This window comes from Lampetra planeri, chromosome 62, assembly GCF_965212315.1.
Source record: "Lampetra planeri chromosome 62, kcLamPlan1.2.h2, whole genome shotgun sequence".
Lineage (NCBI taxonomy): Eukaryota > Metazoa > Chordata > Hyperoartia > Petromyzontiformes > Petromyzontidae > Lampetra > Lampetra planeri.
This window is the reverse complement of record NC_136168.1, coordinates 715,937-732,796: the sequence shown is the minus strand read 5'-3', so window position 1 is coordinate 732,796 and position 16,860 is coordinate 715,937. Positions and strand designations below refer to the sequence as shown.

General features: G+C 44.1%; 1 protein-coding gene across 1 annotated transcript in view; it reads left to right on the top strand.

Annotated features, from left to right (window-relative positions):
- Positions 1–11,530, top strand: part of LOC144736640 (uncharacterized) — a 62,086-nt gene extending 50,556 nt beyond the window's left edge. Inside the window, exon 2 of the mRNA XM_078619210.1 lies at positions 10,785–11,530. Coding sequence (XP_078475336.1) covers positions 10,785–11,446 — 662 coding nt within the window. The 3' untranslated portion in view covers positions 11,447–11,530. The remainder of the gene's footprint in view (positions 1–10,784) is intronic.
- The last annotated feature ends 5,330 nt before the right edge of the window (positions 11,531–16,860 follow it).

The following is a 16,860-nucleotide window of genomic DNA, read 5'->3' as shown; positions in this document are numbered from 1 at the left end:
CATGCGGTTGTTGTCCATGCCCAGCCCCTTTAGTCCGTCCACTGGCTTCACAAGGGCATTCCCACGCCATTGTGGTCGCGCAACGGTTATTTAGTTTCGTCCTTTCCATTGAAGTAATTTCTTTAGAACTGGATTTTTGTGTTTTAGTTTGTTGTCCCCCCCTATCCGCAACTTTTGATTTGTACAGTGGTGAAAATTCCACATTTCTATCGCGAGTTTATCTAACCCAAAAACCTTTATGAATAATATTGGTCGCAAAAGCCTACGTGTTAAAATTAACGACGCATTTATATTCCCGCGATCCAACCCAACAAACCTTTATTATGGGTTGTTATTGCTTGAAATAACACCAAATATAAGAACTGCTTTTTGTTTTCAGTGTATTGTCCTTCCCCCCCTCCCCCCGCGCAACCTCTGATCAGCACAGTTGGCTAACGCCCAGTACAAAATAAGTTCAACATACATACATACGTTCGCAGATGCTGGCCAGCGCGGATAGATGAAGGTGTGGAGTGTAGGTGCGGTAGTATAGAAGTACAGAACAAGCCGTTTTGATACACACCACTTTGCTGACTCTGCGGGGCTACGTGTGTTTGATGATGACAGAATTGGCCAGTTCATAGAGGTGGCGTGCTCCTAAGGGATCTCCAAACCCAAGTGGGCTCCCAGCCAGACGAGTGATAGGATGTAAACTAAAACTATAAATTGTTTCAACAAGTAGTAGGCTTTCATGGCAAATATTATCTATAATAGAGGTGTTTTTTTGGTTAGATTACGTAAATAAGACTGAAACAGGATTTATCGACAATTCTGGCTGTCGCCTGATGAGGTTGAGTTGTAATTACCGGCGAAACGTCATGGTACTCAAATTGTAAATGTTGTGGACTTACTCTCCAACACACCGGGAAATGTATAGCAGCGGCCAAATACTCCAAACGCAAGTCGATTCTAAATGTGAAGGGAAAAAACAGTATCATCCAGATAAAAATCCACACGACCACGGGGAGAAAGAGAGATGCAAAAACTCCAAATACAGTGGTTCGCTCGGTTTACTATACCATCGATTAACGATATTTAAATTTAACGATCCGCCTCCCATAGGCATCCCCCATTGTTTCTATGAACGAAACATTTTCGATGAACAGTGTGTGTGTTCACGATATTACACGGGCCGCCAATTTCGGCCAATCGAAGTGGTCCTAGATGGACTCAGCAGACCTCAGCCAATCAGCGACGCCCTTTTATAGCATTTTGAGAGCAACTGTTTTTCTGGTGAAAAAGGTCAACTTACGGTCGTCTTGGAACAAGTTAAGCCTTTAACATATATTTCCTATATTCGATTAACAATATTTTCAATTCACGATGGTTTTCGCGGAACCAATTAATATATCGTTAACAAAGGGACCACTGTATATAGCTGGCGTCAGCGTCGCCAAAGCAGTTCAAGGGCACCTGTGGCTCACTTTCCCTCTGATGTCTGCTTTCCGTGGTGGGGAAAACTCAAGCGACTGAGTTTGCTCTAAAATAATTTAAGCAATACAACTGCTCAACCCGGGCTATGAGTGCTCTGATTACGTGCATTATCATTGTGTAATGTAGCTCTCAGAGACACCATCTTGTTCAGTTATATGTGTATTTATTATGAATAAAATCCGCCGACTCACTGATAACTTAACGAGTAACCGCGAGTGACTAAATACACTTAGGTAACTTAGATAACTCTATTCTGAGACAACATAACTCTAGCCTTCCAAGACTACTCCAGGATGATGAACACGACCCGATCCAAGGTGACAACAGCGACGGCAGTTCCCCCACAACAGCAGCCCAGAGCCCCGGTTCACGCCGGCTCTTATTCACCTCACAACCCGGCCATGCCACTATTCCAGAACCCTCTCTCACCACACCTGGCCCTGTCTGTCCTTGCCCTTATTACAATTTACGATCGTTAGGTCCCGTGCTTCCCCTCACGCGACCCTGTCAAAGCTTGTCGCACATTACCCTAACGTGACCCTGTCTGTTCCTGTTATGTTAATTAGTAACCATGGCCACGGGAAGCCATACTGTCCCTACATCACCCTGTACTGTCCTTACATCACCCCCCCCCCCCTTGTTAAAAATATAGCGGCCCCGGTTAACACAATTTCAAATTAACCTCTTTCAAGCCGAACTATACGCAATGCAATGCATAACCAATGTTTTAGGACTGAAGAGCAGGAAAATAAATAATCCTACATCTCAGAAGAACAATGAGAACAACAACAACACCACAACAATCCATATGACGAATGTGACGCAAACTCCCGCGATCATCACAACAAGCAACGGACATTTCTAACATTAATAATTATGAAGAGGTAACATCTTCCAAATGGACACCCCCCTCCATCATAATTAGGGGGTGACGTCACTCCACATGGGGGGGCGAGGCACCTCCTCCCCCCTCCTCAGCGTCAACTTACAACCCTCACTACAAAGGCAGAACTCCCACGTCACGTGGTCTCCGCAACGCTATTGAGATATAGAAGCAAAAAGGACGTCATGATGCAACAAGGGATTATAACCTTAAATTAAATAAGTCTGTGTCACCGCGGCCTTACAAATTGCACACAAATTGATGCAATTAATATAACGTCGTGGTCTGCTTTTCGCTTGCAAGTTTCAGATTAACTGAAATACAACGTCTTTGGACGGGCAAAAGGCTCGGACAAAAAATATTCTTCCATTGAATTAATTTCCTTCCAGGATGGAGCATAAACATGGGTTTTCTCTAGAGTCGTGTCTTCCGTGTAGGTTAATATTTAACATGCAACACGGGAAATTTCTGTTTAACATTACCAGTGAGGATGTGTGATGTGCGTTTGTGAAATGAAACGTGTTAATTTACTGTACACTGTATGCATGTTTAACTTCTAATCGGAGGTGCAGGGGAAGGACAACAAACTAAACACAAAATGCAGTTATAAAAAATAGTTTTCAATCTACGTGATTTAAAAGTACACAGCTCCAGTGGTTTCCGAATATCGGAAGAGCATTCCAGACGGCCGCAGAATCACATCTGAAAGCGCGCAATGCCGTGACCGTCTTTGTTCGATGGCCAGCCAAAAGTCGCCGCTGTGAGGATGATCGGAGTTCACGTGATGATTATGTGTTACATGTTTGTTTTGTAGTCTTGTCAATGGGAACGGTGCGAGAGTGCTGAGCACACTGCAACCTCGACTTCATAGAGCAGCACTCATTTTATAGCCACACATGTAATGCACCACAGTACTCCCTCGTTATTCACGAACTTGCTATATCCGCTATTTTGGCTATCCGCGAATCGCATCTAGAACTCTACACGACTACTGTATCGAGAGAGAAAGAAAGTGATGAGCTAAAGAGATGAGAAAGTGATGAGAAAGTGATGACGCATAGCATCATCATAATTCAAGGTAATTTTGTTTATAAACTACTAGCTTTACTACCCGGCTTCGCCCGTTACTTGGAATCACCACGCCCGGCCGCCTTTGTCTCCCCAGTGGCGATGTTCACACCACACCAGTTACTCGTTTGAGGCTGAGTCGACCTAGGGGAGGCCCAGGACCGGTTCAAATAATCGTCACCGGTGGTGGCCATGAGCGAGAATCGAACTCAGGTTTCAAGTTCATTTAAGTTAATTTATTAGGTATAGCCCTGTGAGCCATTCGGCTCTTGAATCGGGTGCAACCGCAACAAACAAAAAAAACAAAAACATGAACAAGAAAACATCTTAAAGTGACTATGTGCAAACAGAAAATCCAAGAAAAGACCGCAAAATATTGCAGAAAAAGCACCGTACACCAACACTGTGCAAAAATCCCAGTGGGATGCAAGTCAAACAACAACAACCACAAGACAACTTAGATTAAGGCCATCAGTCTAACTCTGTACTACAACAAACAAACATGGCTAAACCGAAAAACTTTTCATAAATCACCAAAATAAAGCCATACAAGCAATGAAACAGTGATCATAGGGACTGTGACCGAATTTTCACAATAAACGATGTAAACAACATGTATTACCAAACTCTGCATCCATAGCTGGCTGCATTTCGGTTAAGCTGAACGAGCAGATTATCTGTGTTAGATGCCTTTTCGATAATTTTGATTGTTTTCCAGAAGGTCCTGGCATTTCCATGTGATTCCAGGACAGTGGAGGAAAAGTATGCATTTATTGCTTGCCGTATTTTTTTGACACATCTATTCCTTAAAATCCTGTATTCTAGCCAGTCATGTACCAAATTACTTTTCTGAGCACATGCCCAAGCCTTGTCCCTAGTTTTCATGAGCTTAGTAATCAAGGGATCAAACCATGGTGGGCGGTTGCCTTTAGTTTTAAATCTATCCAACGGAGCATGTATGTTAAGAATTTGGAGAAACGTGTACCTGAAGGTCTCCCAAGCCGTAGTCAGGTTGGGGATATCACAGACCTTGTCAATATCCGAGTGAAGCACATCATTAGTACATGCCTGAATGCTGAAGTGTCTCATGGAGTGCTTCTCAACCAATTTAGGGGGGGGCTTTGGGTCTTGCTGATGATCTCACCCCAAATATGAAGGAGTGATCACTAAGATTATTACCCAGAACACCAGTCAGCGCAAAATTGTGAGGGGCATTTGTTAATAGGACGTCAAGCAGAGATTACTGTCCCGGGTTCTTTAGGTTGGGTCTTGTGGGGACATTTATTTATTGAAATAGGTTACATTCATCTGCAAATGTGTGGCCACGGCCGGCGGGTTTAGCCAATTCCAATTCAGATCACCCATTAAAATGATTTCACCTTTAGGAAGGCCCCCAAGAAGCTCCCTCAGTGCGTTCCCAACATCCTTACCACTAGGTGGTCTATAGCAGCACACTACCAATATCTGTTGATTTTTAGGGAGAGTGATTCTGATAGCCAGACTTTCAAAGCAATATTTCTTTAAAAAAGGAATGAGCTGGTGAACATGCAATAGTACTACGAACATAAATGGCAATTCCACCTCCTTTGGACCCTCGGTCAAGTCGAAAAAGGTTGTAGTTGTCAATCGTAATCTGCAAGTCATTGACAGCCGGAGTGAGAAATGTTTCTATAAGGCAGAAAATTTCCGGGTCCAGATTTGCCAATTCTAGTTTTATATTCTTGGTTCTTTCGGTAAAGTCACGTAGAAGGGAAGTAATAAAATAATAATAAAAAAACATAATAAAATAATTCTCACGACGTTTCGGCCACAACGCAAGCAGTCGTCCTCAAGTGAAGAATGAAACACCACCAAGCTTGGAGCGTATATTTAAGCTGGTTTGGAGGGGGGAAGAGGAGCGCCTTGACAAAAGAATTTTCATATCAAGAGTAATTTTAGAATATTTATGGGAAATGCGTAGGAGGTGGGCGGGGGGTTTCAAAGTCATATTATGCCCGTGCATTATGCAGGATTAGCAGCATCAAAGGGAGGGGATGGGGGTAGCATTAACAAAGGGAAGGAATGTTAATAGTATGTAGCTGCAGTTACTAAACAACCACGTAAAAAACTAAAGTATAAACTACATAGTATCATCAGTATACTAAATATACTTTCCAATAAGCTGAGCTAATAACAGTAAGTAATGAATGACAATTCTACGTCGCAAAAAATATAATATGCTTCCAGCTAAACTTTGTTCTCTTACATCACAGGGGTCTACACCGTACTATATACTACCATAGACAAACCCAACATTAAATTACATACCGTATTACTATACACCACTCTATACCTTCGTCTATTATATTATCCTAAGTATTATTCTACCCACCCTACTGTATACGACACTGCTGTATATTCACTATACAATTACGATATTGTATATTACCTTATACATTGTATTAAACATTACAATTTTATACTATTTATATAATCTGCTATACACTATACCATTGACCGTCGTGTGAAAGATACTAAGAGGAAGCAACGAAATATGTCAATGGGAGAGTGGTGAAAGGAGACTTGCAGCGGAGCAAAGAATCCATTCCCTGCGGAGAATAAAAGATATATAGTCAATGCCAGTGAGTGGACTGCGGTCTGAAAGTCACCGGAAACGTGAACACAATCAGTTAAGATCCGAAATGATTCATTACGTCCTTCCAATGATTGCTGAGCCAGAATCCATCTTCTCGGTTGAAATTGTCTCTGTGTTTGTATATGTGTATCGCCTCATGAACGAATCTCTCATGGTAGCCAGATGGCTTGCAGAGAACCTCTGTCTTGGAGAAGTCAATGTCATGTGAGCCCACTGAATTGTAACAGTGATCTGCCACGGCTGAGGTGTTTGTCCTACCGTGTTTCAGGTCTGCTTTATGTTCACGGATGCGGTCCGAGACATGTCGTTTGGTTTCTCCAATGTAACTGCTACCACAGAGGCAACTTAGTTTGTAGACGCCAGGGTACTGTATGTCTGGAACCACATCTTTTACAGACGGGACCAGATCACGGATTTTATGTACTGTGTTGAATCGGACCTGGATCTTGTGTTTAATCAGGATTTTGGAGATCTTTTTGTGACCCCAGCAATGTAGGGTAAGGTGATGGTTTTGAAAGGCTCCTCAACAGGATCCTTCTTGATGGTTGGAGTAATGGCTTTGCGGATTGTGTAGTCGGAGTAACCATTAGCCTTAAGAGCTTGGCGTACGTGTTTGAGTTCACTGGTAATGTGTTCCTGGTCGGAGATGCATTGGGCTCTATGGTATAGAGTCTTGATGAGGGAGTTCTACTGGGATGGATGGTGGTGGGAATCCGGTTTTAGGTAAGCATCCGTATGGGTGGCTTTCCTGTATACAGAATGGCTCATTGAACCATCAGGTCTCCTTTTAATTACGACATCCAAAAAGGGTAGCTTGCCATCTTTTTCGACTTCCATGGTGAATCTGATGGCTGGGTGTATGGAATTGATGTGGTCGAGGAATTGGTCTAGAGCAGGCCGGCCATGTGGCCAGATGACAAAAGTGTCATCTACGTACCTCTTCCATAAGTTCGGGCGTAGAGTGGCAGTCTGGATGGCGTCAGTCTCAAATTTCTCCATGAAAACGTTGGCTACAACCGGAGATAGGGGGGAGCCCATTGGGGTGCCCTCAGTTTGTTTGTAGAAAGTTCCATTCCAGGTGAAGTATGTATTGGTTAAGCAGTGTCTCACCAGGGGGGGTACCCCAGTATTCAGTCCTTGATGAACCAAGTCTTCAATGATTGCGATGGTGTCAGGTACAGGAACTTTGGTGAATAAGGAAACCACATCAAAACTGACAAGCAGGTCGTCTGGGGACAGGGAAATTCCCTTGATTGTCGATACCAGGTCCGTAGAGCGTAGTACCGCAGAGGTGGTTTGTCCAGTGAAAGGCTGCAGGATTTCAGACAAAAAACGAGCCAGTTTATAGGTGGGGGAGTTGATAGTAGAGACAATGGGACGAAGAGGTGTATCTTCTTTATGTATCTTTGGAAGGCCATATAATCTTGGTGGCCTGGCTGCAGAAGGTTTCAAAGAGAACTGTTTGGTTTGATCAATTAATGTGGTTGAATCAGAAATGATTTTGTTGGTTTTAATGACGAGGCTGTTGGTGGGGTCTCTTTTTATTTTTGTATAGCTGCCATCGTTGAGTAGTTCTTGAATTTTGTTGTTGTATTCTATTTTGTCCATGATGACAGTGGCATTGCCTTTGTCGGTTGAGAGGATGACAATGTCATCCCTCTGTTTTTAATTGAGCTAATTCAAAACGCTCATATTTTCTGATGTTACTAGCTGGCATCTTAGCGTTTTTGAGGGTTACAGCGATTTCAGATCTTGCTACGTCTGCAGCGATGTGACCCAGGCCCTTGAGAGCCACATCTACTCGGGCAATGATATCATTAACTGGTATGTGGTATTTGATGCTGCTAATCCTGCATAATGCACGGGCATAATATGACTTTGAAACCCCCTGCCCACCTCCTACGCATTTCCCATAAATATGCTAACATTCCTCTTGATATGCAAATTATTTTGTCAAGGCGCTCTTCTTCCCCCCACCAAACCAGCTTAAATATACGCTCCAAGCTTGGTGGTGTTTCATTCTTCACCTGAGGACGGCTGCTTGCGTTGTGGCCGAAACGTCGTGAGAATTATTTTATTATGTTTTATTTTTATTATTTTATTACTTCCCTTCTACGTGACTTTACCGAAAGAACCAAGAAGATGAATCCCTGCAGTCACGAAAGCTTTAAATCGAAAAATTCTAGTTTTAGTTGACTTAATTCAATCACAAGCCCTCTGATGTTGACATATAGAACACCAACACCTTTTCTGCCAAAAAAATCTACAGAATTAAATGAGTTCTTTACATTTGGGCCAGGGTGAAGCTCAATACCTCCCAGAAATAAGAAAAATTGAATTAATAGTTTGCACAAGTATTTTCTGTGAAAGGATGAAGAGCGACGAACCTTGGACGAATAGCAGCTGCTTACGTATGGCGACATTTTTAAGAGCAGAATGAAGTTAGGAAGGAGTGCTGGTGAAGTAATAGGACAGAGATAGGGTTTAAAAGGATACAATGATGGAGTGTAGAAGTGGCTATAAGCTCTTTCACTAGCGGGTGTAATGGCAAATGGAGCATCAAGTATGGACGAGAAATAACGAGGGCTGTCAGTGGTGGAGTTGTGTTTGGCACTAGATATGGCCGGGAGGGACAGCAGTAGAATACACAGCAGAACTGCCATCTTTAAAATAACAAAGAACCACAACAGTTAAACACACACGTGAAAACGTACAGGTAGGCCAAGCGCGAGTAATGTCTTGCCGCACTCGTCACACATGTACAGCTTCTCGCCCGTGTGCTTGAGTTTGTGGTGGTGGTCAGCTTCCGGTCACGAAGTTGACTAGTCGTTCAGGGTCGCTGGGTTCGTAGCGCAGCGCGCTAACCACTACACTACAATGCATTACGCTTCCACATGCGTGGGTCACAAGACAGATTTAACGTCACAGCTCACTTGCCGTGCAAAAAATATAACTAAGTGTATTTTTCTAATTTTTGCATGGTGTACAGTCTGGAAAATACCCACATGGCACATTTCAAGTTTGTTGCATGTCGGGAAGTACGCTAAACATTGTGAACAGGCACACATAATCACAACTTTGCTTTTTAGACCGCGTTCCACTCACTGGCATTGTATTCTCCGCAGGGAATGGATTCTTTGCTCCGCTGCAAGTTTCCCCCCACTACTCACCCATTGACGGTCAATGGTACAGTGTATTATAACAAATAGTATAACATTTATATGCTTAATACAATGTTCAAAGTAATATATAGTATCGTAATTGTATAGTGAATATATAGCAGTGTGATATACATTAGGGTGGGTAGAATAATACATAGTGTTATATTACAATGTATAAGGTTTAGGGTGGTTTATACCAATACAGTATATAATTTAATGTTGGGTTTGTCTATGGCAGTATATAGTACGGTGTAGACTCGTGTAATGTAAGAGAATAAAGTTTAGATGGAAGCATATTATATAATTTTTACGACGTAGAATTGTGATGTATTGCTTGCTGTTGGTAACTCAGCTTATTGTAGAGTATTACTGCAGCTACATACTATTAGTTACTGCAGCTACATACTATTAACACTCCTTCCCTTTATTAATGCTACCCCTCCCTTTGATGCTGCTAATCCTGCATAATGCACGGACATATTTAGTACTATTCACATACCTGCATTTCCCATATCCCCTCCCTTTGATGCTGCTAATCCTGCATAATGCACGGGCATATGTAATACTAATCACATTCCTGCATTTCCCATAAATATGCTGAGTTCCTCTTGATATGCAAATTCTTTTGTCGAAGCGCCCTTTCCCCCCCTCCCAGCCCAGCTTATATATATGCTCCAAGCTCGTTTGCTGTTTCATTCAGACGCTGTCTCCCCGACAGACCTGGTTTTCACCTGAGGACGGCTGCTTGCGTTGTGGCCGAAACGTCGTGAGAATTATTTTATTATGTTTTATTTTTATTATTTTATTACTTCCCTTCTACGTGACTTTACCGAAAGAACCAAGAAGATGAACTTTGCTTTTATATATATGGAGATTATTTCATACTTTTTTATCTACATGTTTATTATAACCTATTAAAATTGTTGTTGTGTCATTGTGATTATTTTCATGTATTTATTAGCAAATTGTGCTTTTCACAAGAATCTCTGGAACGTATCTTTCGTGAATAACGAGGTGAACACTATAAATCTGGATTTGGCCTACCCTTGGTTGGCTCAGCCTAAAATGAATACCTGGGACGGTGGTGTATCATCATCTGCATAGCAGAGAATAGGAAGGGCATGAACACCACCACCAGCGTGTGTGTGCCATTCCCAAAGTCATAGCTGCTTGCTAACTGTACAGGAAGTCCTCGACTTAGGAACGCCCAACTTACGAACACCCGTACTTACGAAGCAGCTTACATGGAATATAATTTTTTATTGACTTATAACGCGAACTGGCACTTGAAAATAGAACCACAGAACTATTTTGTTCAGAGGAGCAATCCTCCGCAAGGTGTAGTGAGTCGGCCTCCCACTGGGAATGAATGTTTGTGTGTGTGTGCGTGTACAGATGTTTGTGTGCGCACAAAGGCGACCGGACATGGTGCTAGCCACCCCCTTGTGTGCACAGTGCCGGTCTTCATGCGATTAACAGCACTTGCCCCAACAGTCTGTTCATGGCTCTCGGGGGGACAGGAGGGATCTTTGTATTTGTTTTTAATTGCGTATTTCATCCACAGGCCTGATCATCCACGAGGGGCCAGCAATATATCGCATCTTCAAGCGCTGGCGAGCCGTAAACCAGCGGTGGAAAGTGCTCAACTACGACAAGATCAGGGACAAGTCGGACACGGCAGGCTCCACGACCACGACGACAGTGACGGCTGCGACGACGATATCCTCAACCGCGACGGCAACAGCGACAGCAACCACGACCCCGGCATTGGCAGCGGTAGCCACGGCCGTGGCCACCCGAGCCACGAGCACGACAGCGGCGGTGGCGAACGGAGCGCAAGGGAGCGCCCCGTCGGCTCCTTCCTTCCTGCGCCGGAGGATTCGCGTCCTCGGAGCCTTCTCGGGCCCTTTCGGATTCCACCACCACCACCACCATGGCGCGCCGCAACACTATGGCCACCACCAACGGCGAGGGCACCACCACCACCACCACCTGCACCACCACCACCTCCTCCACCACCATCACCACCTCCTCCACCACCACCACCACCGGAGCGGCCCGCGTCTCGGCCTGGGCCTCGGGCCGGGCATGAGCGCAGGCCACGGCCGCTGCGCCCACCCACTGCTGCAGATGCTACAGAGGCTGCGGCAGTGCAACCGGGGGGGTGGGGGGAATCGGGGCGCCCGCGCCCGTCGCGAGCTCGTCATGAGGGTCACCACTGTGTAGCCACCGCCGCCTCACATGCGGCTGAGGGCCCGCTGGCTGATCGCCTCTAAGGTGGGGGGGGCTGACTTCGCCGGAAGGGCATGCCGGTGGCCGCCACCGTGGACTGAAGTTTCGCAGTCACTCTAGAGTGAACGTTTGAGGTGGTGTAAGCGCGGGTTGAGAGCATTGGTAGTGCGGTGGCTTGCGTGGGCTCTCAGCGGCTAAGCCACCATGCCGAGACACCACCACCACTCACTAAGATCAGGGGTTGAATTCCAGGCTCCTACTCGAAACAAAGTTGGATTGTTCTTTGTGGTAGTTTCAGCCATTGCCAAAAATAGGTCCCGGATGTGCACATGTGCAGCACACGAGACGGCGCATGCGCGTTTGCACCCAACCCGAGCGTAATGAAAACCCGCAGGAATGCCGGATATGTGGCTGCCAGCAGGAGAGGAGCCACCAATTAGCACGCTTTAGCTATGTAAGGTGCGAAAGAAGTTAAAACGTGCGTGCGTAATTACGGAGGCTCATCGGAGAAAGTGGCTTCTGTGGTGTCTCTGTGGTGCAAGGGTGCTTCAGGTGATGCTTCGTGATCTCCGGACGGTTCCAGAAACAGATTCCTTCACTTCATGCGGTGATGTCAGCCCGTGGGAATGGTACAGCGTGGGTGACCTGTAGGCCACAATTTACACGCGACACAATTATTTAAATGATGGAAAGGTGTGGCGCTATTAACGATATTGGTCGTGATGACCTCTTGAACTTGATTTGACCCATTAAATATGTACACTGAAAGGAGACTATGTAATGGTTTACATTAATATTGCAAAAAAGGATAAACCAATACTTGCAAAAAGGTATTTTTGTTGATTATATGAAAAGACACGACATTTAAGGCATATCGCTACTGTTGTGCACGGGATTGTGGGTCACCACTACAGCTACATGGCTGTCCAGGTTTTATGTGCATAGTGGGCAAGTGGATTGTTTACCCACATATAATGGAAATGCATTGATTGTCAAATTCCTGAACACGTTTGCATATACCACAGACAGCCCGTTCACAGAGAGTATTTGTTACAAAAAACAAAAATGTTCAGGCACAGAAAAGAGGGTAATGATCTGCTCAACCCAAGCTATTCACACTTTTGTGTTTCCATTGTCCTTGTACTGCTCACCCTTTGGTGGCCTTCGTTCTAAAGCACTGGAGGTGAGACGAAGCCATAGAGGAGGCTGTCTCTGGTGTAGGCCAATCAGTTTCAAGGGCAATGCTTACATTGTTCCTGTTCCTGGGTAGTAAGTGTTATTTCCTAATTTGCATATGCCTAAAAAGTATAGAAAATGGCTATTATTCCCCACAAATTTTGCTTTTGTGACCAGAACAATGATATTTTGAAATGTACCTATTTTAATGAGAAAACGGGCAAATTTGAGTATTTTCATTCACATAAAGTAAAAAAAAAACATATGAATCAAAATGAACATTTACTCATTCTAAAGTAATAAAAAAAATTACTACAAAAGATTTAGAAGTGAGTCGTTTTTCGAGATTTACGATTATACTCTAAATCACTTTCAAGAATCAGTCCCCAAATGTAGTCTCCCATACTGTCGTTGGTAGCAGCGTTCAAAAGTCCAGTATATCCTGGTGGAAGCGCTCGCCTTGCTCCTCCGAGTACGCTCCCATGTTCTCCTTGAATTTATCAAGATGAGCATCAAAGATATGGACTTTGAGGGACATCCTACAGCCCATTATGCCGTAGTTCTTCACCAGTCTCAACCAGCTCCACATAGTTTTCGACCTTGTGATTGCCCAGGAAGCCACGAACCACTGCGACAAAGCTGTTCCAAGCCGCTTTCTCCTTACTAGTGAGCTTCTTGGGGAATTCATTGCATTCCAGGATCTTTTTTATCTGTGGTCCGACGAAGACACTGGCTTTGACCTTTGCCTCAGACAGCTTAGGGAAGAAGTCTTGAAGGTACTTTGAGGCTGCTGACTCCTTATCTACAGCTCTGACAAATTGTTTCATAATACACAAGTTGATGTACAGCAATGGCATCAGCACCACTGGCTCCCACTTGATGTTGTTCCTCCCCACAGAGAACTCAGTCCGCTGTGGCCAGTCCCGCCTGTGGTAGTGCACCTTGGTGTCCCTGCTATCCCAAAGGCAAAGATAGCAGAGAAACTTGGTAAAACCGCCTTGGAGACCCATCAGGAATGCCACAATTTCAAAGTCTCCGATAACCTCCCAGCCGTACTCATCATACTTCAAGGCGTCCAGAAAAGTATTGATGCTGTTATAATCCTCTTTGAGGTACACTGAGTGAGCCAGGGGAATTGACGGGTACTTTTTACCATTATGGAGAAGCACGGCTTTGAGGCTCCTGGATGAGCTGTTAATGAAGAGGCGCCACTCATTCTGGTTACAGGCCATTCCAATTGCCTCGAACAGACTGGTCACATTATGGCAGAAGCAGAGCCCTTCTTGACAGGTGAAGAAGCTGCAAAAAGATTGGTGACACTTCCTCTGATCTGCAACTTGCACACTTTCATCCAACAAGTTCCACGGCTTGAGCCTAGATGTCAAAACTACAGCATTGGACTTGGTGAGACCAAGATCTCTGATCAATTCGTTGAGGTATTTTTGGTTGGGGTAATATGGGGTTTTCTCCTCAGCTCCACCTCTCAAATTGTCGTCTGGATCTACAACGTCTTCCTCACTCTCTGACTTGCTGCTCTCTTCTAAATACGGCTGCTCTCTCCGGAGGAGTGGGTACGGGGAGCTCATGGCAGTGTGGCACCGGGGCGATGGATGAAGGAAGGTCGGAATACGTGATAGCAGGTGCATTCTTGCCAGTCCGAGGTTAGAAGGGTCCACCATGCAGAAGTAGCAGTTGCTTTAGTGGTCAGTGGGTTCCCGCCAAATTATTGGTATAGCGAACTTCATGGCTCTCTTTTCCCCTCTGTACCATCCTACAAAAATAAATTTATTTCACCCATGACTAATGTGTAAGAGATTCTCGCAACATTTTTCATACATGATGTATTTTTTCAATAACATTTAAAATTGTAAAACATTTTAAAATTAAAAACTTTTGCAAATTTAAAATTTGTACAAATTTTATAACATAACATTGCGAGCAACAATTGTCCATCTTACCTTCCAGAGTTTTTTTGCATTGATCGCAGGTGAAATGAGGTGCCCATGGTTTGTCTTGATCCCCTACAGGCATGCTGAAATATGCATTATAGGCCTCACACATCTTCGCAGATGCTTCCACAGAGTACTTTTTCGCTCTTGTCTTGATAAATTGGCCGCAGATATAGCAAAATGTATCTGCCGGATGCTTGCAGCCTCTTGATGCCATCTCAGAAAAATGCAGACATGTATCCACTTAGGCAGCTGGAACTAAACTGAACTGGTGGGCTTAAGGCCCCTGAATTTATATTACTATTTATATTACCGGAAAGTTCTAGAATGTACTAGAAGTTACTCGAAGTTTACTCAGCACTGAATCTATCTGGAATTGTCTCATTGAACATAGGTAAATTTCAAAATATCAATGTCCTGGTCACAAAAGCAAAGTGTGTGGAGAATAATAGCCATTTCCTGTACTTTTGAGGCATAAGCAATTGGGAAATAAGACTTACTACCCAGGACCAAAAAGAAATTGTTACACAGTGTTATCAAAGCAAATCTTGTTTTGCTTTGTGTTTTTTTTTACTTTACCACAAGTGTGTGGTAATACGGTCTGGTTCTCCTATAATGCAGCGGTTGTTGCGTTCCGAAAGAACACCGCGTGATGGAAAAATCGCGTGATAATAAATTATATATAGGGTAAAGCACAGTTCGCGATTACACGTGAGATATGTACGCAGGTTTAACAAATACTAAGGAGCATGGGTAGCATCTAGAAGCACCCAGCAGCATCCCAATTACTTGTGTGATGCTACGCCGAGGCAGCCGCACGACCGCTTTTTCCTACTCCTGCTCGACGTTGTTCACTCAATCGCGTTATATCCAATTCACGTGTAAAACGCGATATAGGAGAATAGAGTGATGTCTATTTGGTGTTTGAAAATCTTAACACCTCCTGTATTTATGCCAGAGAGGGTAAAGCCTTTTTTCATCATTAAATACATTGATACTGCCGAATGATACCCTCAGATATTGTACCAAACTCCGTGCCATCTCTTCATCCGTCCTTAGGGCTGACAAAACTGCAGCTGGAAATCGAAAAGTGATTCTGGTGTGACTGTACTCCGGTTTTATGTGTGGCAAAATACAAGCCAGCAGTTGTCAAAAAAAAGTTCAGTTTATACACCAATGTCTCACCTATATCAGAGTGTAACCGCACCTTCTGGTGGCAAATATACAGAAAAGGAAATCACTTGTGATGTTGCCATGAATCTGGAGATGCCATCACGCTGCCTACAGGGAGTGACTTCTATGACCTAACAATACAGGCGTACCTCCTATAACGCTCAGGATGCGATGTTGGTAAACGGTGCTCTGTACGAAGCAGCACTATGGGAGGTCACTATAACATGGTTTCAATGGAGATGCGTTACCGACCACTATTTTTTACCTATGAGCGATATACGAGGGCTTCATTGGGGTATTGGTAATAAGCCTTAATAATCACACTGTACACATGATAAATGTATTAAAGCACTTTATAAATACAAATTATAACTTTTTAATGATAATGATATTGAAAAAAATACAAGTTACGTGCTCACCAGTCCATTCGGTCAAAGCTTGTGTAAGATTAACCACCGTCTGCCGTAAACATGTCCCTCCGACAGACAATCCATGGATCGTCAATGAATCGATACAGTTATTAACCTTCCAATCGATACTGTAACGTGGCTGTCGGGTCGAGGAGAATACATACAATGGAAACCTCGATTCAGGTTCCACAAGACCATATATGGGCAGAGACACGCCCCTACAGGCAATACCACGCCCAATGGCGGAGCCATGATTTTCAGGTAGGGGGGCCAACCCCTCCAGCGATGAAAAATGATAGGAGTTGTAAGTAAGTAAGGACTTGTCCCTTGCTTTTTATTCAATGCGTGTGCAGCGATGGCGCAGCCATCGATCGAGGGTCGAATTCGAACCGTCTGTGATCGGCATCGTGCTCGCTGAAGGTATTCCTTCAGGGAAGTCGTGTACTGTATACGCACCTGCGCACAATTCTGTGAGTCACTTATAACTGCTTTGCCGTTACTTATTGCCAGTTATGGACTCAGACTATTGTCCTATCATCTCATAGAGTCTCTGGCACGTAATAATATGCTACACAGTGGCAGTGGGGGTCGCAAAATGCTGATCTATTACCAGAGGTGTGGACTCGAGTCATGTGACTTGGACTCGAGTCAGACTCGAGTCATGAATTTGATGACTTGCGACTCGACTTGGACTTGCATA